This window comes from Rhinolophus sinicus, chromosome 4 (genome assembly GCF_057876585.1).
Source record: "Rhinolophus sinicus isolate RSI-liver-muscle chromosome 4, RSI-T2T, whole genome shotgun sequence".
NCBI classification, from domain to species: Eukaryota; Metazoa; Chordata; class Mammalia; order Chiroptera; family Rhinolophidae; genus Rhinolophus; species Rhinolophus sinicus.
In genome coordinates, this window is record NC_142504.1 from 85,210,454 (window position 1) to 85,234,609 (window position 24,156).

The 24,156-nt window shown below is 37.2% G+C and overlaps 1 protein-coding gene across 3 annotated transcripts in view; it reads right to left on the minus strand.

Annotated features, from left to right (window-relative positions):
* GAREM1 (GRB2 associated regulator of MAPK1 subtype 1) overlaps nt 1-24,156 on the minus strand; it is a 190,502-nt gene that overhangs the window by 23,393 nt on the left and 142,953 nt on the right. For 2 of the 3 annotated variants that reach the window (XM_019714080.3, XM_019714081.3), the window contains exon 3: nt 16,295-16,425. In XM_019714080.3, coding sequence (XP_019569639.3) covers nt 16,295-16,425 — 131 coding nt within the window. Of the gene's footprint in view, nt 1-16,113; nt 16,229-16,294; nt 16,426-24,156 lie in introns of those variants that run through there. The other variant, XM_074340185.2, reaches the window with a different exon arrangement.

A 24,156-nucleotide genomic window follows, 5' to 3' on the forward strand; every position in this document is an offset into this window, starting at 1 on the left:
GGTTTTCCCAATGTGTAGCAATTATAAATAGTACCACAATGAATATTTTTCCAGTTCAATTATTTCCTTAGGATAAAGGCTCAGAAGTAGAAGTACATAGACAAAGCTATGGATGTATTTGAAAGGTCTTATGTTATTGCCCATTATGCTTCACCAATGGTATTCTTATTATTTCTTCCACTTTATGAAATTATCTTCTCCCCTTACTCATGCTAAGTTTAATGTTTACTAATATTAAAGGCAAAGCACGCATCTGTATTTATTCATTTTTTATTTTGAATATTTTGGATATTAATATGGTGAATATTTTTTGATATTTATATATCTAGCCATTTAGATCTGTTCCTTTGTGAATTTTCTATTTGTGTCCACTCATTTTTCTATTGAAATGGTTTTCTATTGAAATTAAGCAAATTTGCCCATTTTGATAATCGTCCATTGGGGGAAGTTATCCTTTCTTTTTTTCTATTGAAATGGTTTTCTATTGAAATTAAGCAAATTTGCTCATTTTGATAATCTTCCGTTGGGGGAAGTTATCCTTATTACTTTTTATGTAATATAAATATCATTTATGCTATGTGTTTTTCAATTTGTCACTTGAATTTCAATTTTATAGCTTCTTAAAGTACTGAAGTTTTTTCTTCTACTGTGTTTCCCTGAGAATAAGACCTAGCCGGACCATCAGCTCTAATGCATCTTTTGGAGCAAAAATTAATATAAGACCTGGTATTATATGATATTATGCCTGGTATTATATGATATTATACCTGGTATTACCCTGTCCTATCCTACCCTACCCTACCCTACCCTACCCTACCCTACCCTATCCTATGCTACTCGGTCTTATATTAAAATAAGACCAGGTCTTATATTATTTTTTGCTCCAAAAGACGCATTTTAGCTGATGGTCCGGCTAGGTCTTATATTCGGGGAAACATGGTATGTAGCAAATATTTTCAAATTTTTTCTTTGTAATTTTACTCTTGAATATTGTGCATCTATTAGTTGAGATGCTATACATCAGTGATTCTGAACTAGGGATGATTTTACCATCATCCCACAAACTGAAAACATTTGACAATGTCTGGAGATATTTTGGATTGCCATGACTGGGAGGGCTACTTATGTCTAGTGGGAAGAGTCAAGGGATTTTGTTAAACATGCTATAATGAACCAGACAACCCCACAACAAAAAATTATCCAGTCCTAATTTTAATAGTGCTGAGGTTGAGAAATAGTGATATAAATAACCAATATTTTCTTCTAGTATTTCGATAGTTTTATTTATTAACCACTTAACTTACTCAACCAAAATTTCTTTGGTGGGTTATTTAAGGTAGGTATCTAACTTCAGTTTTTCTTAACAGTTAATTGAGTGTTCAGTACACTTCCTGAATAACCATCCCCTTCATCATTGATTTGAAGTGCCATTTTTATCATATACTAAATGATTAAAACACATACACTTAAATGTATATATATATATTGATACCTATTTGAGGGCAATTTTATCCTAATGGTCTTTCTGCCTATTTTCCCATCATAACTATACTGTTTTAGTTTCCATAGCTTTAACTTACATTTTTGGATCTGATAACAAAAGCCTTCACTTGTGGTTATTCTCACTCAAAAAGTTTTTGGGTGGCAAGAGACAAGAGAAGCAAAGTCACTAAGAGAAAATATATGCCATATATACCACAGGTAAAGCAGCTAAAAATGTCCAAAAATCCATGTGCCCATTGGGGCACATACATCTTCAAGGGTGAATGTTTTTAGATTCCTTCAATAGATGATTGGATAAAGATGTGGTATATATACACAACGGAATATTATTCTGCCATAAAATGAAATACTGCCATTTGTGACAACGTGGACCGATCTTGAAGTTATTATGCTAAGAGAAATAAGTCAGACAGAAAAAGTCAAGAACCATATGACTTCACTGATATGTGGAATATAAAACTGAAAGCGACAAACGAACAAGACAAATAAACAAAAACTCATAGACTCAGACAATAGTTTAGTGGTAACTAGAGGATAAGGTGGTAGATGAGGGTAAAAGGGATCAAAATATGGTAATGGAAGGAGACGTGACTCTGGGTGGTGAACACACAATGTGATATATAGATGATGTATTACAGAATTGTACACTTGAAACCTATGTAATTTTACTAACCATTGTCACCCAATAAATTTTAATTAAAAAAAAAATGACCAAAAATCCTGTAGATAAACAGGCAAAAGTCATGAAAAACCAATTCACTAAAAGATGCAAAATAGACTTCAAATGTAGGAAAAGTTATGTTCAATTTCTCTCAGAATAAGAGACATAGAAATTGAAATTATACTGTGGTATCATTTCTCACCAAGAACATTCATAAACATTCAAAAGCTCAACACTGTGCTCAGTTGGTAAGGCTATGGGCAAGGAGGCACTGTTGTTCATAGCTGGTGGAAATGAAAAATGGTACAAGGTCTGTGGCAGGTAATTTGGCAACATCTACCCAAACTATCCGTGCATGCCTTTAAACCTCCACCCAGCAATCCTATTTTGAGGAATTTACCCTGAAGATATTCTTCCAACTGTTTGAAAATACACATGGACAAGGTTATTCATTGTAGCATTATTTGTATTTGCAAAATATTGAAAGTGATTTAAATGTCCAATCATAGAAGGCTGATTAGATAAACTATGGTACACACCCAAAATGGTGCTACGCAAAAAACAATGAGAATGATGAGTTTGATAAATTTATATGAAATAACTTCCAGGATTTATTGGTAAGAAAAAGAAAAAAAAAAAAAGCAAAGTGCATAAAAGTTTATACAGAACTACCTTTCTGTCTAGGACAGTAGGAAAAAAACCTATGTATATACTGTCTGCTTATGTTTATTAAAAAAAGGAACATGAGAAAAATAAGCTGGAAAACAATGAAAGTGGTTACTTATAGGAGGTAGGGGAAGGAAGAACCTGGTGGAAGGGACACGGGAGGGAGTGATACTGCTGTGAGTATGCTTTGCCATCGAGTTTTGACTTTCAGGAAGTATGCTGATGTTCTACATATTCAAAAAATAAAATTATGTCAGTAAGAATTAAAAAAAACAACACAAAAATCCTTAAAGCTGAATGTAAATGAAAACAGATGAATCCAACCATATTTCAAATGGATAAATTAAACACATTGAGACAGAGAAATAATCTAAGTAACTCTGTAACACTTTAAATTTACGTGTTGCCTGTAGGGAAGAAAAGACCAACAAATACTGTGTTCTTTTTCGATCTGTTTTGCACAGGGGTATGGGTACAGAGATTCTGAAACAACTTCATGTGTATTGTAGGAATGAACAAATGAGTAAATGTGTTGATATTTTGGGAGCCAGTGTGGAAGGGGAGATAGAAATATGGCAATGGGGAAGGCAAGAAAGAACTCCATGGGGCTGGATTGATATTGGAGGTATCAGTATTAACTCATAATTTAAAAAAAAACTATATATACACATGCACATATATTTCTTAGCATTGTTCTTTTCAAGGGACTAGAAGTAAAGACTCCCACTATCCTCAAACATACCTGTGCCCAAACTATTTCCAACTAAAAGGAATCAGGGCTCTTTGGAGAAATGACTGCTTCCAACGCTAGGGAAAGAAAATGAGCTTGGAACATTTCGTGGTGCCAGAAAGTAAAGAAATGCTCATAAGATGATGTCAAAAGGACACAGAAGCCAGCCTGAATCTGCCCCCACTGGCCAATACTGGGGCGATTTCAGCATCACAATAGACTGTAATGAATTATAATCTATTGAATAAAACAGGAATGTCTAAGTCCATATTATTAACAGATAAATGAAAAAAATAGAGGAAAAGCTGATAAATGTGGAAAAGTGGTAATGTCGGAAACTCCTAATTTTGCAACTATTACAGTGAAGATTTGTCGATTGGACAAAATAAGCCTTTTAGATAGTCCACCAAAAGGTGGGTTTATTCAGGAAAAGAAAAAAGTAAAAAACAGAAAAACAAAACCACCACAGCAGTGTGAGAATGCACATGTCTGGCTGGCAGCCCACGTGCAAAACGAGACCCCTCTCCCAAGAGGGCTCCAATATATATCCCCACCCCTCTGTAGGAAGTTAGAACCATAGTTTAACAGGAAGTCGGGACTAGAGAGTAACAGGAAGCCCAGCTCCACCAATACACCTCCCAATTCCCAGGTCAGTTTTCTTAAAGTGCTAGGTTGCTTTTATTAGGTTATATACTAGAATCATCAATGAATGCTAAAGTTGTAGGAGAAGTTTGATTAAGGAGTAGGTTATGTGCATGGTCTTAAAGTGTCTTCCCCCAGAATGTTTATTAATTGCAAGGGGAAAAAAGCAACTATAGAGTAGATGAACTGGACATTCTGACCAAGTGATCACATTTAATAACATCACCAAAGAGAAGCATACCCATGTCGTGTGCCTCTGGATGGGACTGCCTGAGAAGTTCAGATGGAACATTCCATTTATCAGACAAAACCAAATGGAGAAACAGTCTACAACATACCTGGTGTGTATTCTTGAAAAACATTCATGTGATGAAAGACAAAGAAAGGCTGAAGAACTGGTCAGAAGATTAAAGTGAAACAAAGAGAAATGAAAAGTAAATGTAATACGTGATCCTGGAATGGATTCTGTACTGGAAGAAAAAAATGCCACGAAATATGCTATTGGGACAATTGGCAAATTTGGAATGTAGATTGTAACTAAAAATAATTGCATGACTGTTAGCTTTCCGGAATGTACTGTGTCGATATAAGAAAATATCCTAATTCTTAGGAAACACGCAATGATGTATTAAGGGATAAAGGGCATATGCAATTCACTCTCGAATGATTCAGAAAAGTATAAATAAGACTATATATATATAAATGTATACGTGGGAGTGGAGGATGATTACAAAATATGGCAAAATGTTAAAAGTTGGTGAATCTGGATAGACTGTTTGGGCGATCTTATATTATTCTTGCAACAATTCTTTAAGATTGAAATTATTTCAAAATAAACAGTTAAAAAAAATGACAGTAGGAAAATTTTCAATATTTTTGCCTACCTATTTTTCCAGATCAACTTTAGAATCATTTTGGCCACAGTATGCATCGGTATTGTTATTGGAAATACATCTGCAGTGTTTTTGGCAAGAAGTGGCCTCCTTATAATAGCATTTCTAAACAGGCACATGGTAATTCTCAACATTTATTCAGATCTTTTATTTTCCTTGTTAGTATCTGAGTTTGCCTACATTTTCAATCCCTGAACACTGCTGTTCATTTATAGTTGTTGAATGTGGTTTGTTGCTATTCTGTAAGTCCAGTAATCTTAACTGCAATTGTTTCTTCCAGCTGATTCTCTTGGTATTCCTAGGTGATTATATCTGATGCAATCAATGAAAGTTTTTAAATCAAATGGTGTTTCTGTATCCAATAAGATGGTCATAATTATTTTTTATCTTAATGTATTGATTTCATCCTATAATAAATAGATCCCCAAATATTAAAACAACCCTATATACCGGGAATAATCTCTATATTATCATGGTGCACTTAAAACGATACTGCATGATTCTCTTTGATAATAGATGAGCTACGATTTCTATATCTTACTTGCAGGTGAGATTAGTCTACAATTCTATTCTATTCTCTTTATTAGGATTTAATATCAGGCTTACATTAGGCCTAAGATTGACTTTTTCTTTTATGTTAATAAAAAAGCATCTGGATAAAGTGACGAATAATGCTAACATTGCTTACTGACTAGTAATCATTAGTATGTGTTTAGAAAACTAGGTAGTAACAATCTTTGTAAATAACTTCTTATCCACTATTTTTGGTCATCTCTATATAATTTTAACCTTTGGAACAAGCAAATTGTCAATTAACATTAGTGCTATAAAAAACAAACAGCTCTGTTGTCTCTATATTGAAGTGAATTTCTCTGTAGGAGGCATTATCAGTACATAAATGGCAGCACAATATTGTTTTAATGGTAATTCAGGCTCCCAACGTTTAAAGTCCATTTTAGGTGACTCAGGTAAATTTTTTTTTTTTTTTTTTTAACAAGACCTCAACCTAACTCTGCTTACTTTCAGACTCAATCTTCACCTTGCTCATATGGATTCTAGGCTTCTACATTGGAGTTAAGTTTAGAAATATAAATAAATAAATAAAATTTAACTTTTTATTTGGAGTGATTTCAGATTTGTAGAAAAGTTGCAAAGGTTGTATAGAGAGTTCTTGTATACTCTTCACCTTGCTTCTCCTGTTAACATCTCATGTAACTATGGTACACTATCAAAAGTAAGAAATCAACACTTATACCATACTACTAGCTCAGCTACGAGCTTTATTTGGATTTCACTCATTTTTCCACTGATACCCGTTTTCTGTTCCAGGATCAAACCAGGATACCACATTGCATCTCGTCCTTTGATCTGTGAGTTTCTTTCCTTGTTTTTTCATGACCTTGACAGTTGTGAAGAATATAGATTAGATTGTTGTTGTTTTTTAAAGTTAATAATAATTTATAAATGACAGTACTTGGCACATATGAGGGCTGACTTCCTTTTCCTATAGGACCTGCAGCTTCAAGGTTTCAGTGATTTTATTCTCATGACTTTGGTCACTAAGAGTTCATTTGCTGTTAATTCTAACTTTTGGTTTATCCCTAAGGGCTTTTACTTTTAGCTAGCATCTAATTAAGTTTACAACAATATAGATCTGAGGTCGGCAAACTACTGGCCACTGTCCAAATCCAGACCACCACCTAACTCTGTAAAGAAAGGACACTGCTATGCCCGTTCATTTATGCAGAGTCTATGGTTGCTTTCACTCGATAATGACAGTGTCGAGTAGCTGCAACAGTGACTATATGGCTCACAAACTCACAAATATTTATTCTTTGCCCCTTTACAGAAGAAGTTTGCTGACTCCTGGTATAGGTAAATGGAAAGAACTATGGCCTTTGGAAATTAATTGACGCAATACTAATTATAGTACAATATTATTAATGGTACGGTACCAGCAACTAAAGCAGAAGCTCAGTCTGAATCTTGCCTTTATTGTTAGGTGACCTCACACGAAGTGTTTTATTTTGTTGAGCCTCAGTTTCCTCATCTATAAGCAGGGAATGCCACTATCCACTCTGCAGGCAAAAAACATATGCAAACAACTTCCCACAGTGCTTAGCGCGTGATAGCTCTCACTATATAGGGACCATTATTATTATCACTTTTATTAACAATAAAAACATTTTAATTCTAACAATTCTGTCTCATATAGCCTTCCGTATCTCTGTATTTTCATATTGGTTTCTATTTCTATCCATGACTCTTCTCAAGCACAAATCACTACTTCTAAGCATGATCCTGTCTTCTGTACTATGAATTGCTCAAGTTTTTATTGAATGTGTTATCCCAGAATGAAACTTAATGTCAGAATAGGGCCTGAAATATTACAGTTATATCTCAAAGGAAGTGAACATACTGAAATGATTCAAAATAGACTGTTTTAGGATGGACAGGTCTCCAAAATGCTCAGCTGCACTGCTATACTTCCTTTTGACTGGAACTTTGTGAAAAACTTGGCAGCTCATCCATTTGGATCAGGATGGAGACAGCGATGTTGAGACAGTGTTCTCCTGAGATTTGAGAAACACACACACATTCCCACTTGTACAACAAACCATTTGCAGTTACCATACAGGGAGCCAATAGTGCTTCTCAAAGATGAAGTTTATGTTCCTTTCTAGCTCTTTAAATTGATACTTACTCTATTTTTTCTTAACTTACCTTTAGAAACACACTCCTTCCAGAATGAATAAGTTATAGGTCTAGTGAGTACTTTATAACAAATGAACTGAAAGAGAATGTCCACACCGTGTTTGAGACACAAATCAGACAGTATGTGCACAGATTAAACAGATCAAAATTATCTTTACTGCTATAAATGGCACGCTCTGGGCACATTCAACAGTTTTGTCAACACTTTGGTGCATGTGTGTGCTTATGCAGGAAGTTATTCCTACTCCCATATATAAAAATGCCTAACACATGTGAGTATAATCTGTAATCTCCATGCTCCCAGTTCTGATGTCATCATTAATGTTAGCAATTAGCTCTGCACAAATGATGAGACTAACAGACCAACCAATCTTGTGGTCACTGTCAGTGACACAGATGAAGAATCTCATAAACAAATGTTCCTCCTTTGGTAGTTGAGCCAGTCTCCTCTGGTTTCTACAGATGTGATTTATTTGCATAATTTCTTTCCTTTAAAAAAAAAAAATTTTTTTTTTAATGGCAAAAGAAACAATGTGCTCTGTCTAAGTGCTCTGGTATGCGTGCCTGGTTAACACTTCCAGTTTCAATGTTTCCTGAGAGGAAGTAATTCAAATTGTGTTATCTAAACAACTATAATAGGTCTAATCCAGGAAACTATCAGGATTTTACTGTTCGTAATACCATTTAGAATTAATACCCCATGGTCAAGCAACTTTTAAAAACACTGATGTAAAATTTCTCTCTCTCTCTCTCTCTCTCTCTCTCTCTCTCTTTGATGCTCTAGCAATAGGCAACCTGTTCTCTAAGAAGAGTTGTAAAGATCAAACATGTAACAGAGGTTAAAATTTTAACTCCTGGGGGGAAAAAACAGGATTGATCTGATTGATATATACATTAAATAGACAATATTGGATTAATGTTAGATCATTTCTCCCCAAAGTTCAATTTTTATAATGTTTTCCTTTGGGAAAATGGCAGAAAAGGAGAAAGAAAGGGCATGAAGAGTTCAGATAAATGTCAATCCTGAGTGTCTTTTTATTTCAAAACAGGAAGTAGGGCAAGGATGACAAATACAATGGCAATGATTTAATCTGTGATGGCACTGCAGAGGACTTGCCAACTGGTAGTTTTTCAGAGGAGGTCTTAAAACCTCCGATGACATACTCGTAAAAAGCATGGATCTGTCTTCAAACACTGAAATAATTAACCTCACAATTGTATCCAATTTATCATGCTGAATGAATCTTAAAAATAAATGACATCTGACTCAATGTAAGAAACACATGCAATTTTTAAAGACTGGAAAGTAAAAATAAAAATGAGCTACCTCTAAATTCATTCACTCTCTATATTTAAAATTCATTTGTACACCAACAAAATTCAGATTGCCCAGTAATTGATCATTTCTGATCTCTCTGGAATACAGTCATGAGCCACATAGCGATGACATCTGGGTCAACAATGGACCGCCTATATGACAGTAGATTATATTAAGATTATAATAGAGCTGACAAATTTCTACTGCTGAGTGACACTGTAGCTGTCGTTAACTTCCTATGGCAATGCATGACTCATGTGTTTGTGGTGATGCCGGCGTAACAAACCTACTACACTGTCAGTTGCATAAAAGTACAGCACATACAATTATGTGCAGTACATACGGTAATACTTGATAATAAACAACTGTTACTCGTTTATGTATTTACTATACTATACTTTTAAATTATTATTTTAGAGTGTACTCTTTCTACTTATAAAAACAAGTTGCTGTAAAACAGTATGCCATGTTACACTGGCAGCAGTTTCAACAATCTCGTGTTTACCATGTCTCTTGGTTGCATCATTTTCTCTTGTGCTTGATTTAATCTCGTGTTGTTTTGTACAGTAACATGCTGTACAGGCTCGTAGCCTAAGAGCACTAGGCTGTACCATCCAGCCTAGGTGTGTAGAGGGCTGTACCATCCAGGTTTATGTAAGTGCACTCGATGATGTTCGCACAATGACGAGATAGTCTAATGACCCTTTTCTCATAACGATACAAATACCCGTTGTTAAGCAGCCCATGACTGTATAGCCAAGAACAAGTGAGCTAAAAGATTCAGAGCAGCCAAAAAAAGAAAAGAAAAAAAGTGATGTTGATGCTAGGGCTTGTAGAAAAACCTTTAAGGACCTTAACTTACTCCTAGCTAATCTCTATCTCACTTGGCTACTAGTTTCCTGCCCACAGTGGAATAGAAATGAAAATTGAAACTAGAATATTGAGTATTAAGGTAAGTATTCTAAGAAACACAAGAAGCAAACAACAACAACAAAAAATTTAAATGAGACCATAAAACACCACATTTTCAGGGTTGTAGGGTCTCTCCATAGAAAGGCAAGTCATATACATCGCAGGAGATGAGGAAAAGTTTAAATTTTGTTCAAGTGCTTCTCCTTAAGATGGCAGAAAAGTGCAATATGTTTTAAGAAACTGAAAGAAAATGACGGTCATTTTTGGACAAGAGTTTTGTTAAAATTTACAGCTACCCCCTCAAAGCTGGCTACCTAGAATTACTTGTGCTCTAAAAAAGGCTCCAGAGACGCAGTAGAAAATGCCAGAGCAAATGATCCCTATCCTTTCAAAAACTCACAGGAAAAGACTGCCTTTTTGCATTATTATAATCCTAACCATGAAGAGATTCCTTTTCCAAATTGTCAAGGAAGAAACTAGGAGTGGTGTTTCAAACCAGGAGTGATGGTTGCGATTAAACTACGGGTACATTCTTAAAACAAAAGAACAAAACCAAAAAACTCCCCAAAGAACACTAATGTTTCATTTAGCACCACTATTCTGTATGACTTTACAGGATGACCATGAGATGGCTGATGAATGCAGAAGAAAGGCTACTAGTAAGCTGTTTTTGTCTTTTAAAAGACAGACATATCAGAAAGATGGCAGTGAGTACAATAATCACGACAAGAGCAGAATCACAAGCAGTTGAAAACCTCTCCATTGATCTGTTTCTTCAAGGCCTTGTCCATGTTTGTTCTGTTAAAATGAGTAAAGAAAGTAACATGACATATGTTGAATTTGGTAACCACTTTTATATATGGAAATACGACACAGACTAACTAGTTGGCAGGAGGGGGAAGACCTTTAGTTCTTCAGCACTTTTTCATATGGCAACTTTAAATAGGGTAACTAATATGTTAAGATAAAAGGCACACGGACACCTCAAGTCTATGACTAGGGAAGGGGAACCCCGCTGAGTCTCAGTAACTCAGAAGCCTTGGAAAAAATACAAAACTCAGCATCAAGTTGTGTGAATCATCTTACACTTTAGAACTTTTCTCATTTATTCAGTGATGCACATTTTAGCCACTTCGGTGTATCTTCAACACTTCTTCAAGCAACAATGCAAGAACCTAACTCAGGTTCTTGTTTCTCTATTAATACTGGTTAATCTAAAAAATTCTGGGTTAATACTTTACAGCAGCGTTTTTGAAGGGGTTCATTTTGACACATGTTAATCTAATAAGAAACTGCACTGATGCTGATAGAGAGAAAACATCAAGTTAACTGGTAGGATTTTCTTTTTTAAAACATTGGCATGATACTCTGGTGTGAAGCAAGATGCAAAAATCTACACATATAACATTCATAACAGCTGCCAAATCCTGTGCATCTGACCCTAGGCGTTTCAGAAATACAAAAACAGAAGGATTTGCTAAGTAATAATTATTGAACATGTTTATTTAGACTTTCAACATAAAAATAAGTGTGCAAGCTACGGTGTCAATATGAACGGACATTCTCATCACCATGTGAGCCTTATCTCAATTCCACAAATAGAACGCGAGGGAGCAGAAGGACGACTGGATTGAATTAAGAGACCTGGCTTTGCTGCTAAGTAGTTTTGTGGCTTCTTGTGAATCAGTGAAGTCAGCTAACCTCTGTTTCTTAGTTTTCACAGTTGTTAAAAGAAAGAGGAGGAAGGACTAGGCGACATGGAAGGGCCTTTCCAGACTGAAAAGTTGATGATGATACTCAACTCAATGTCTATAACCTTCTGACCTGCTGGGTTATTTATAATATTTTACATCATTGTACTCTTGGTCATGTTTCTCAGTATTGAGAAGCTCAGAGATCACTTAAGTTCTCTGAATCTTGCATGATTTTTTTTTTCCTATGACAAAAAGACAACCCTGACATCCTTTGCCCCACACTACAGCAGCTCTGTGGCTAGACACGGACACCGCTGCCAGAAACAAGCGCCAAACCGAGTGAGTAATCAGGCGCTGATATGCAGGTGAAAGGACTGTCAGCTCAGCTCCTGCCCCAGACCACATGGTAATGGTGCTTAAGACGTCTGTGCAGGCTGAAGTGGTGACTATGCTCCACAAATGACTGAAGTCCCATGGGTCCTGAGTGGGGGAGCACTTACCCAGCTGAAACCATGCAAACTTGTTATTTTGCCTCTAGGGAAATATCTATGCTAGAACAGCTGAAAACTTGGATCTCACTATCTGGAACGAAAATAGCAACCTTATAGCATCCAGGTTCCCTCCGATTTGAGAGTAATAATTTTAATGCAGAAAGCTTTTGGGTGACAGCAGCGAAGTCAAAATGCTTTTTGCTCAGTTCAAAAGAGTGGCAAGTTACCCGATGCCAAATCGAAGGCTGCCCTTTCTTCCCTCTCTCTCCACAAATGTCACAGTAAAGACAACTTAAATTAAGACCTAATTTGTTAGTCATTATTTTGATGGCAGAAAATATGTGTGTGGGGAAATTTCTCATCATTACCGGGCTGAGTTTGAGAGGCTGGAACACATTTTTAAACAATGTACTAAGTACCGGTGTACTTAAGTTTTCATAAAAGTATTTGAAGCTGAAAGGCATATTTTAAAATGATATCAACAACAAACACACACGATGTACTGAGTTCTTACTATTAAGACACTGGGAATAAGGACTAAATAAAAATTGAAATAATCTGTGGCGGGAAATTTTTTAAAGAATGTGAAACTTAATTTAGTATGATTTTATGTTCTGAATCAGGTGTTGGCAAACTTTTTCTTTTTTGCAAACTTTTTCTTACAGGGCCATGCAGGAGTAATTTTAGGCTTTGTCGGCCATATGGTTTCCATGGCAACTACTCAACTCTGCTACAATAAGGTGGAAGTAGCCACAGACAACACTAAATGCATATGGGTGGCTGTGTTCTAATAAAACTTTATTGGCAAAACATGTGGCTTGCCCCTATACTTAGATACTTGCAAAGCACTTTATAGTACATTACTTCATTTAATTCTCATGACAAATCTTTGAGGTGGGTAGTGTCACCCCCATTTTGCAGATGCGGACTGGGCTGGGGGGGAGGAGTCATGTGAATACAGAGCCTGAGCTACACTACACAGTCCGACGTGCTTTTGCTAAAGAAAAAAAACAAAAAAAAAACCCAAAAAAACAAAAAACCAAAATCACAGCAGCTTGTATAAAGAAAGTTGTATGCCTGAAAATTGTTAGTATAGCTATTTTTCTTATTAAAAGATAGAGGAATGAGCCTTCGTCCGGGCTGGCCAACTCAGAAACAGGGTATCTTTGGAAGTAACATAAGAATAGAGATGGTTGATGAAAAAAACTAAAAGATATAATTAAGAAAGAAAATGTATTACAGTTAACAACAAATATGCAGGAAAGCAGGTAAATAAAAACCAAATTCTCACCATGGAAACCAAAAACTGGATGGATAAAGGAAAAAAATGTGAAAGAGGCAGGGAACTGTAGTTCTAAAAATATCAAATGCCATTAACTTGGAGGGATTGGAGGAAATGTACATAAATGATCAGTGAGAGGCGACCTGCCCACTTATTCTTTCATTTTCTTGGCCTCATTTCCCGTTTTCTGTTCCTACTACCTCAGCTGCTCACTCAAATGGGCATACTTAGAGTTGAAAAAACATCTACTGTCATTTCCTATATTACTACCTAAAGTTCAATTTCAAGCATTTCACACTCCACCACCACTCCAATTTGTACCTCACTTTCTTAAGCATATCGACTTCAGAAGTACCTTCACTCCATGAGGATCTCCAATTTTCATTGGGGGTACACTTCCTGTATTCCTTACCCAGTGAGGAGTCTAAGGGTAATTGCCACTTGTCACTCTAGAGTATGTTTCATCTGCATCTTGGTTGATCTTTTATACTCACCTGGTAGAACCCCAACTCTGATTAAACTCAACCCTCTCTCTCTACCTGCATTCAGGCAGCTGACAATGGCTGGAAGAAAAAATGTTGGTGCTGAGTGGTGTTACTTGAAATTTACCTTGACCCAGCTCTGGGACCATCCTACTATACTTCTTCCCTGGTTAACTTACTTTCCGACTCTCTGAGCTGATTATTACTTCGTTTCAAAGTTACCAAAGGCTTCCATTTTGTTAAATTTAATGGTTTGTTCCCAGTCCTTATCTAATTCAATCACTAAGTAGCATTTGACACTGGTGCCCAATCCTCTTTGAAACCCTTTGTCATTTGGCTTCTGGGACATCTACACGCTCCGCCATCTTTCTCTGTCATTGCTACTCCTTTCAATCTCTTCTGGATCCCAGTGGTGGGGTGTTCCAACCCAAGCCCCAGTCTCCTCTCTTCTTTCCCTAGTCTCTAGGTCAGAGTTTCTCAGCCTTGTCACTAAGGACATTTTGTGCCAGATCATTTTTTGCTGTCCTGCGCAGTGTAGGCTGTTTAGCAGTATCCCTGTCCTCTTCCTACCAGATGTTAGTAGCAACCGCACACCAAACGCCCCAACCTGTGCCAATCAAAATTGTATCCAGACATTGTCAAATGTCCCCTGGGGGGAAAAAAGTCACCTGTGGTTGAGAACCACTGATGTAGGTGAACTCAACTATGTAACCCCATGGCTTCAAATGCCATCTAGGAGATGAGGAGTTGCAAATACATAGCCCAAGCTCAGACCTCACCCCACAGCTCAGACCTGTATATACAATGGTCTTCCTGATCTCCTTATTTAATACTTGATGAAATCTTAAAAGTCATAAAAAAAGTTTTTTTCCCCTTCATTTCTTATTACTTATCAACAAATGAAAGGTTTTCAGAAAAGGGTTTAAAAGTATTAGCTTTCCTTTCTAAATGACTTTTTTTTTTCCATTTAGATAATCCTAAACATAAATTTTATGGAGAAATTTAATCATATCAAGACACTAATGGAATGGACTTTGATTAATTTCTGGCCTATCTTGCTAAGTTTAAAAATGAACATGTTCTCACACATCGTTAATGTAAATGAACACAAGTTGTCTTGACAACTCATAGACTGGGCCACTGAAGAACTTAAAAATTATAAATATTTTAAAAATAAGCATAATATGTTTAGTAAAACATTTTACAAAACATAAACTCTCATCCATTTTAATAATAAAACTAAAGGAAGTAAACTATAGCATTTGTATTTTAGAACTGGAAGAGAGAGTGTTTGAGCCAATCAAATGGACTGAACCACTTCTGTAATAGGAGGCTGTCTTGGGCATTTCCCTCCTCTCCTGAGGAGTGTGGGTGGAGTGATTCACCCACAAAGGCACTTGCATTCTTGGGCTAAGATAACATGCAGTTTTTCACATAGAGTGGGTTTCTAAGAAACACGCACCTTGCCCTCTAAATCTTGAAATGTTCAGAGTACGTGACTCAGTTGGACTTCCTGCTGACTTGAGGTTAAACAGAAAATCCTCTCAATGTGCACACTTTCTAAAATGTTTTAGTGTAATCATGGATGCTGCTCAAGAAAATGCAGTGGATTTACAGGCAATAAGGTTGGATCTAGTTGGTGACATTGCTTGTGTGGTTAGTCCGTCTCCGACAGCAAGTCAGTTGAAGGAGCTCACTCAAGATGCAGAAGGGGACAGAACTGTCTCTCCAAGAACACAAAACGAACGTAGCACAGTTAATGCTATTTACCTTTTCTCTCATGAACAAAGGTCAGTAAATACCTATTGGGCAACCTTTCATACATTAATTTTGCCTAAGTACCCTGATACAGATAGTCTACAAAGGATGGAATGAATATATGCTGATCTCAGGGCATACTCTGGAAGTCTCTCTCTTTTTTAAAATAAGTATCTGGTATTAGATTCTTCATATGCTTCTTTGCCTGTTCCAACAAGTGGAGCATCCAGACTCACAGAAGATCTGGCCAAACAACTGTTTCATATTAGGGAATAAAGCCCACATGAAACAAACAAACAACCACTTTTTATCTGCCTTAACAGTTATCCTAGCAAAAAAAAAATAATGCTAATTAAGTATAGTTACCTGTCTGGGCACCAGGTCAGCTATAGTATATGTAGTTCTTAAAAGACTCATTTTGGCCATGACATCTACACATTAAGATGGAACTCTTCCATGAGACCCAGATGGACACTCACTGTGTACTTAACAACCTGAAAGTTAAATTATTGTAGTGAGGGTAAATATTTGGTTCTTCCAGAGCTACCTTCACGTTGAATGTTATTTCCTCCATGACGTACACACGTTCAGGAAATGCTTTAGCCACCTCCTCCACACTGTTGAAATATTGCACTGGCTCCTTTATATCTCGGTCTTGTTCCAGCAGCTTGAATTGTCCTAAAATACACGATAAACGGAAGAGATGTGAGATGTTTACACTGGACAGCTGTCACCGTGGCGACAGCATCTCCTTTCCTTACTCCCACTCTTCCTTCTCAAAGGCTTCTGATCATTATCATTCTTCTACCGTGGCAGGAGGTTTTCTTAAAACTCAGCTTAAAAATGAAAACAGACATGTATTTCTTACCCCCTCTTTTTGGCTTACAGAGTTTGTTACCAGAGGACCAAAATCAAACTGAATGATGCGCACCTGTAATTTAATCGCAAAGTGAAAACTTACTGTTATAATGGTCACTCATATTGTTTTTTGCAGTAAGTCACGTTGTTATTTAGTGGTAATACATATTATACTCTAAAATTAAGGCCGAGTGGTCTGGGAGAACTAATTGTTTTAAAGTAGCATTTTAAAAATTTCCAAATAGAATAAAATAATATAATGAATCCTCAGCTTTCACAGATGTCATTGGTTTCAACAATACATGGGTGATGCCAAGGGCTCCTGAGCTGCTATAACATATCTGTGCTGTCGCTGTGGTACAAGTGTGAAGCCTGAGCACAGAGAGGCTGGAGCGGCGGGGGGATGGTGAGCCTCCTTCCAATGAATGGACCACTTGGCATCTGCAGCAACATGTGGCTTCCTTCTTTCCTTTTTTATTGCTGTGTATGAAATGCATGACAGTAGAATACACTCTCATGGTATCGCTACTTTGGGGGATTTTTGAAGAACTTTGAACATATTCCTAAAAATGTCAAGGGCCTATTATGTTGTTTATACATTTTCAATATTTATGATACTATTGCTACTTTGTAGAGGAGTTGTTTTCAGTTTAGAATAAAAGACTATATACAATCAAGTCAATGACAGTGTTTCTTAGCAGTCATTTTCTGAATGCTGTTTACAACGTAACACTTGAGCAAATTGAAAACAAATTAAAAGCTATTCTGAGGCAGATCTCTCAGCATGTGTCTATGGGGTATCAGGCAGAAATAGGGAAACTTTCATTCATACTCTCAATACATTTTTTTTTTTTTTTTTTTTTTTGGCATCTATTAGGTGGAAGCATTATTCTAGATGTTGGAGATAAATCAGTAATAGACCAGACAAAAATCTGTCCTCCTGAAGCTCACATTGTCGTGGGAGATAGATGATAAATACAATAAATGAGTAGAGTCTGTATGTTAGAAGGTGAGAAGTGCTAGTAAAAGTAGGGCAGGGTGAGGAACAGAGAGTACAGGGTGGCCAGAGTGGGTGACCTTTGATGTCGCTGGGAAATGAGTTCTTCAAATTCTAAATACAGTAACAGTCTACACAAAGACCCTCAGGAAGATGGGTGGGTACCTGCTTGGTACCAGATGGCTGGAGTGGGGTGAGTAAAAGGTAAGAAGGAAGAGAAAGAAAGTCAGAGAAATAACAGGTGGTCAGACTGCATGCCTTTGAAGAATTGTAGCTCTTCATCTGAGTGGAATGGGGACCCACCGGGGGAGAAGAGGGATCTAATCGATGTTATAGAAGGATCACTCTAATTGCTACGTTGAGAACGGACTGTAAAGGTGCCAGGCACAGAAGCAGAGTTAGGCGGCTCCTGCCATAACCCAGGTATGAGATGGCAGGGGTTTGATCGCAGTGAGAAAGTGTTAGGAAGCTGGCCTGAGCAGCTAAAGGAACAGAAGGGTGTGGGTAAGGTCAGGGGTTCAGTCTGGACAGGTGAAGGCTGCGATGTCTAGTAGACATGCAAATGCAAACATCCCAAAAGCTCTTAAATGGACATGTAAGTGTGGAGGACAGAAGGAAGGTCTGGCTGGAAATAATACATCCAGGAGTCAGCATCAGCACCTACATGATACTGAAAGCCATGGCCCTTTAATGATGACGACTGTGGGCTTAAGTGTTGACAGAGAAGACGGCTAAGGTTTGAATCCCCGGAGACTGAGGAGGCCTGGTCAGGGGAGGAAGAAGGACATCCAGAAGGAGTGTGTTTGACAGATGTCAAATGCTGCCGACAGGACAGTGAAATGAGGACTGAGAACTGCTGGATTTTGCTGCTTGTATTTAATTGGGAACTTTGATACGAGCACTGAAACAGTTTGGGCCAGAAACCTGACTGAATTAGATTTAAGAGAGACTGACTCACAAAGGAGGGCTGGGAATAATAAGAACGGACACCAAATGATGTTTTGGGGAGTTCTGCTATGAATCCGGAGAAGAGCTATGGACTGGTAGCTAAAGGGATGAAGTGGAATGGGATCTAGGGAGTGTTTTGTTTTCCTTACTATGATGGATGCTGATGGGAATGACCAGCAGATGATGAGAAGAATTACGGGAGCATATCCTTGTGTAGGCAAGGGGGACATCGGCGTGAAGGGTCTGGACTTCAACAGTTCATCTCTAACAATTTCAGTGACCGTTGTGGGAGCTCCCTTTTATTGTTTCAGTATTTCCAGCAAAAGTCAGAAGGAAGGTCTCAGTTGAGAATAAGGTTGAGAGAGGAGGTGTTGGAAAGTTAAAGAAAAGACTGTAAAAAGTCCAGTGAGAGTGAATAACAATATGACTGCTGGGCAGCCATAAGTTCCCCCTTGAGGTTCATGGTCATGAATTAAAAGTGAAATCAAACAGTACAGTTTTGTGTTTTTCTCCAGCTAATGTCTGATTCACAGGGGCTGGCGTGGACCAGGCAGAGATTTGGATTCTGGTAAAATTGCCAAATGAATGTGAGATGTGAAAGAGGGCAAAAGAATCAGGATTCACGCAAGGGCGTGCATATGACGACTGTCCATGGAACTTGAGCTGGACCAACAACTTGGGAGGGAGAGGGGGGATGAAAAAAGTAGTGGGATTAATGGATGGTAGGTTCCGATGGAGTTGATTTCTGGACTTTGGAAAGAATGAGCTCAAGAGCCAAGCACAAGAGAGTGGTCAGAGAGTGGCATGCATGTAAGTGAGAGAATGGAAGCATGCAGTACTTGGTGATGTATTCTAGGGAGCAAGCGTGGGAGGTAAGCCTGAGGTAGTGAGAAAATAAGGAACTGAGAAGCCAGGAGTATCAGAAGGATTATATATGTAAGCACTGAAATCCCCAAGAAAGAGGAGAGAAGTATTGCTGGAAAGAATGGTGTGGAAGTGAGCCGGGAGTGAAAATTACGGAGAAATGAGGAAGGAATCCTAGGCTTGGTAGATGCCTGTGACAATGATGGGTTAGTGGGTGATCCAGTCTGATGACAAGAGGTTTAAGGCTGAGAGTTTTTAGGGAGGACTGAAGTGGAATGAATGTTCAAGGTTGCAACGAAGAGCACAGAGACCAATTACACCCCCTCAACTTTGGGGCAAAAAAATAAGAGCTGCCGAGGGGGTGGAGGGCATGGGGGGTTGGGCTTCAGTGAAGCCATGTTTTCAGGGCATATCCAGGTTTGTATTTAACAAGAGGAAAGTAATTTCAGAGAAGAGTTTAAGAGTATAGAGATTTTGCTGGTGATGGACCTTGATGGGAGAGTTTTCAGGAGTTAAGTAAGGGATAGGTGATGAGGACAAACTATAGGACGCACCTGGACATACTATAACGGCTTGTATACCTTTTAGAAGTATATAGAGGTGTGAATAATACATTAGAAAATACAGTCAAAATGTTAATTATATAATTTTCATAAAAAACCCAGAATTTTTTAAAAATCAAAAAGATTATGGCAATTTCAATATACGTATTTAAATAAAACCTGCCACCATAACAAATCAAACTTTTCATTTGTCTCTAGTCTACTTAGTCATGTACAAATTCTTAATTATGATGATGAATCTACAGTTTTATACTGTTTTTTCCCTATATTTTCCTACATTTGAACTATTTTTCTATTCTTACACTAGTCTGAGTTAGACAAATGCCTAATTTAAGTGCAAATGGTGCCACTTACAAGTTTTATGATACTGACAAATTTCTAATCCTGTCTGAGCCTTGTTCCCTTGCCTATAAAGTGGGGACACTTCAAAGGGCTGCTGTGAGGATTAACTGAGATGACTCACTTCAAGTATTTAGCACAAGTCACCATTTAGCAACTCTCAGCACCCTTTCCTCATCTCAAGATGCAGCGATTTTTCCCCCTCTTTTTAGCTCACATTTTTAAGGTAACTTTTCTAGAGTGGGATTATTAAATCAAAGGGTATCACACAATTCTTTGCATTTGACATGCATGGCTATATTGCTTTCCAAAATACCTAAATCAATTTATATTTCTGCCAGTAGCTGACATGCGTCCTCGTTGGACCATAATACTGTGTATTCTTTTAAATTAGATAATTCAATGGGTATTAAACAACATCGTTTTGCTGTGTTAACTTGTATCTCTTTGAAGATCAATGAAGTTAAACAGCTGAATTATTCTTGTGCAAATAACTGTATAAATATATAGTAAGTATATTTGATACAGTCTAAATTTCTCTTAACTCCTGGAGACATACCTCTAAGAGTCTATTGGCTATTTATACTTGCCTATTAGCATCAAATTCAACTTGTCTAAACTCAGGGAAGCACACTGCCTCGCATGCAATAGGTGATTCATAAATGTTTACTGAACAAAGAACAGAAGATTACTTTAGTCCTGGGATTGGCAAACAATGAAGTAATGTATTAGTAAATGCCGGTTTTCAAAGTTATCTGTAAAAGTTGAACTAAATTACTATACACAAAGTTTGTTTGCTTATGAACAGAAGATGAATGTTTCACTCACCAGAGTAAGAAAGCAATGGTATATTATGGGTCTACTTAAAAGTCAGTATCTGAATACTGCACAGAACCTCAAGAAATACTTTTCAGTGTCCTCTCAACCACAAGGTTGCCGGTTTGACTCCCACAAGGGATGGTGGGCTGTGCCCCCTGCAACTAGCAACGGCAACTGGACCTGGAGCTGAGCTGCGCCCTCCACAACTAAGATTGAAAGGACAACAACTTGACTTGGAGAAAAAGTCCTGGAAGTGCACACTGTTCCCCAATAAAGTCCTGTTCCCCTTCCCCTTCTTCAAAAAAAAAAAAAAAAGAAAAAAAAAAAAAAGAAATACTTTTCAGGGACCAATCCAACCAACGAATAGATAAGCAGTTGAAATTATCTTCCAGGACGAAATAGGCAATCTTTCAGCATCAGGATGTGATATACCAAGGGATACAAGTAGTTGTCAGGGAGAGTTCAAATTTATAGGTCCATTGGGTTGGAATATCCAGAACTATTTGACAGAGACACCAGACACTTGCCAACATTTCCAGTTCTCTGTAATTGTGATTTTTATTTTTCACTTTGGTAGAAGGATAAGAAAAGACATGACAGATTTGGTACCTGAACACAATTCAAGCAGCTGTCTATTATTAAACCAGGTATAATTTATGAAAACCTATCCATGATACCAACTTTTCATTACTATGAAGTAATTTTAAATTTGTGATGAATATTTTAGGAAAAAAATTTTCTGTACGGGGATCTGTATGCCTGCCAAACACTCATTAAGTGGTCTGCAGATGTTCAACCTCTGAGCTAAGAAACTGCCTGAAACCTACGCAACTAAGTTCCATCCTGTCCTTTTGGCAATGCACTCATAGGCCAAGATGTGTCACTGCACCCGAACACTTCTGTATCAAGTGAGACATCACCCTGTAGAACAGTGCTGCCTAATAGAAACACAACGCAAGCCACATACGCAATTATATATTTTCTAATAGCCACATTAAAAAAGAGGTAAAATTAATTTTAACCATGTTTTATTTAAACCAATACACCTAAATTCAATATAAGAATCATTCGTAAGATATTTTACATCCTTTTTTCCCACATAAAGCCTTTTAAATCCTGTGTGTGTTTTACACTGTGGCACACCTCAGTTCAGAGGAGCTACACTGCAAGTGCTCAATAGCCACACGTGACTGGTGGTTGCTCCATTAGACAGTTTGGGTGAACACCATGCGTTCCCTTAAAATTGTGATTGCAGATACTGTTCAAGTCTTTAGACAAAGACCAGGTGATAAAGTCCTCTTAGGGAAAAAATGTATCTCCTGACAAAATAGAATGTTTTCTCTCATGAAATAAGACCTTTGGAACTCTTATATATTTTCTTTTTCTTGCCCTGTTTGTCATGATTGCTGATATTTTGGTTCAAATAATAGCGCCTGGGTTTCATCTACTTCTGTCCTTTTAACACCATTTTTCTTCTTTCCCAGTTTGGGGGCTTGCTCTTTAAGCATTCTTTAGTTAATTTTCTATTGTATTTGTGATCTTATACTATTAGCAGCCTCAAAAATATTTTGGCTTATGGGCCAAATAATCATACTTGGTATGGCTGTGGTGTCAATATTAAGCTGCATAAATTTGAAACTTCTCGTCTCACCTGTGTTTGTCATTTGGACAAGACGACTTCAGAATCACATACACATGGGAGCACTTAACAAGAAACTATTCTGAGAACAATTAACATAAACAGAGGAAGGAATAAGAACAAAAATAAAGCCAACAGCTAAATATGACCAAATGTTACAAGTTTTAACATTTGAACATATTGTACATCAGAAAAATAGAACCCTTTCATTTATTCTTTTAAATGTTTATTGACGATCCAAGAGTCAGTTCACTTCTCTCTCCTCTTTTCCATAGTTTCTTTACATTGTCCTGGAAGATTTTACTTTATACCATTCTTTGTATACATATATTATTGTTTTACACATTTTTCTGTCATATGTTCAATTATCTAAAACCAACTAATTATCTTACATTTCTTACACCTCACAAATGCCTTTAAAATCTAAATATACCAAATGTCTTAATGTAATGTTTTAAATACTGGGTCACAGTATATATATTGCAGATTGACAAACTTGTTCTGTAAATATTTTAGGTTTGTGGGCTAAATGGTCTCCGTCACAACCACTCAACTCTGGTGATCAACTCTGGTGATCTATCTCAAAAGCAGCCACTGACAATATGTAAACAAATCAGAGCAGCTGTGCTTCCATCAAACTTTATTTGCAAAACAGCTAGCATGTTGGATTTGCTGATATGTCCTGCTTCAAGGAGTGGAAAGGACAGATGAGAACAGTGACAAGAAGACAAGACATAAGAAGTGAAAATGACCAGTCCTTACGTTCCAACACTCCTAAATATTTATACCAAGGTCTCTTGTAAGATATTTGAAACCACATCCTAAGTTGCCCCATGTTTATCTTAGAATGGCAGTTTTTCCTTTCAGTAGGAGCGTGAAATCACAAAGTGGAAGCTATAGAAGTGGACTGTATTAGGAGAATAACACAGATGACCAGCAAACATGAATGCCCACATTCTCTTGCTATATTTTACAAGACCAAATTTCTACGAACTTTTACTTAGCTTCTATTCTTTTATAAAAGAACATGACACTGTCAGATGTGTCAACGTGAAGTACTCTGGGAAGGATGCTAAGCTACTGGGTTGCTAGCTCCTCCCTGATGGCTGTAGCCTGGGAGTCAGACTGCATCCGAGTCAAACCTGGGAGACAATCTAAGAGTTAAGAGCCAGTTCCCTGCCAAAATCCGGAATCGATTTACATAACACATATTCCCACAACCCCCACACAGAGGAACTAATTTTTTAACAGACCATTTCATGAATAACAGAGTCTTTGTGCCACCAAATAAAAACATTAGCAGATCCTTTGAAACATCTGTTCTGAGATGTTACTGTCAAACTCTGCTCTTGGAAAGGGAGGAAATTGCATTGTCTTTCAAC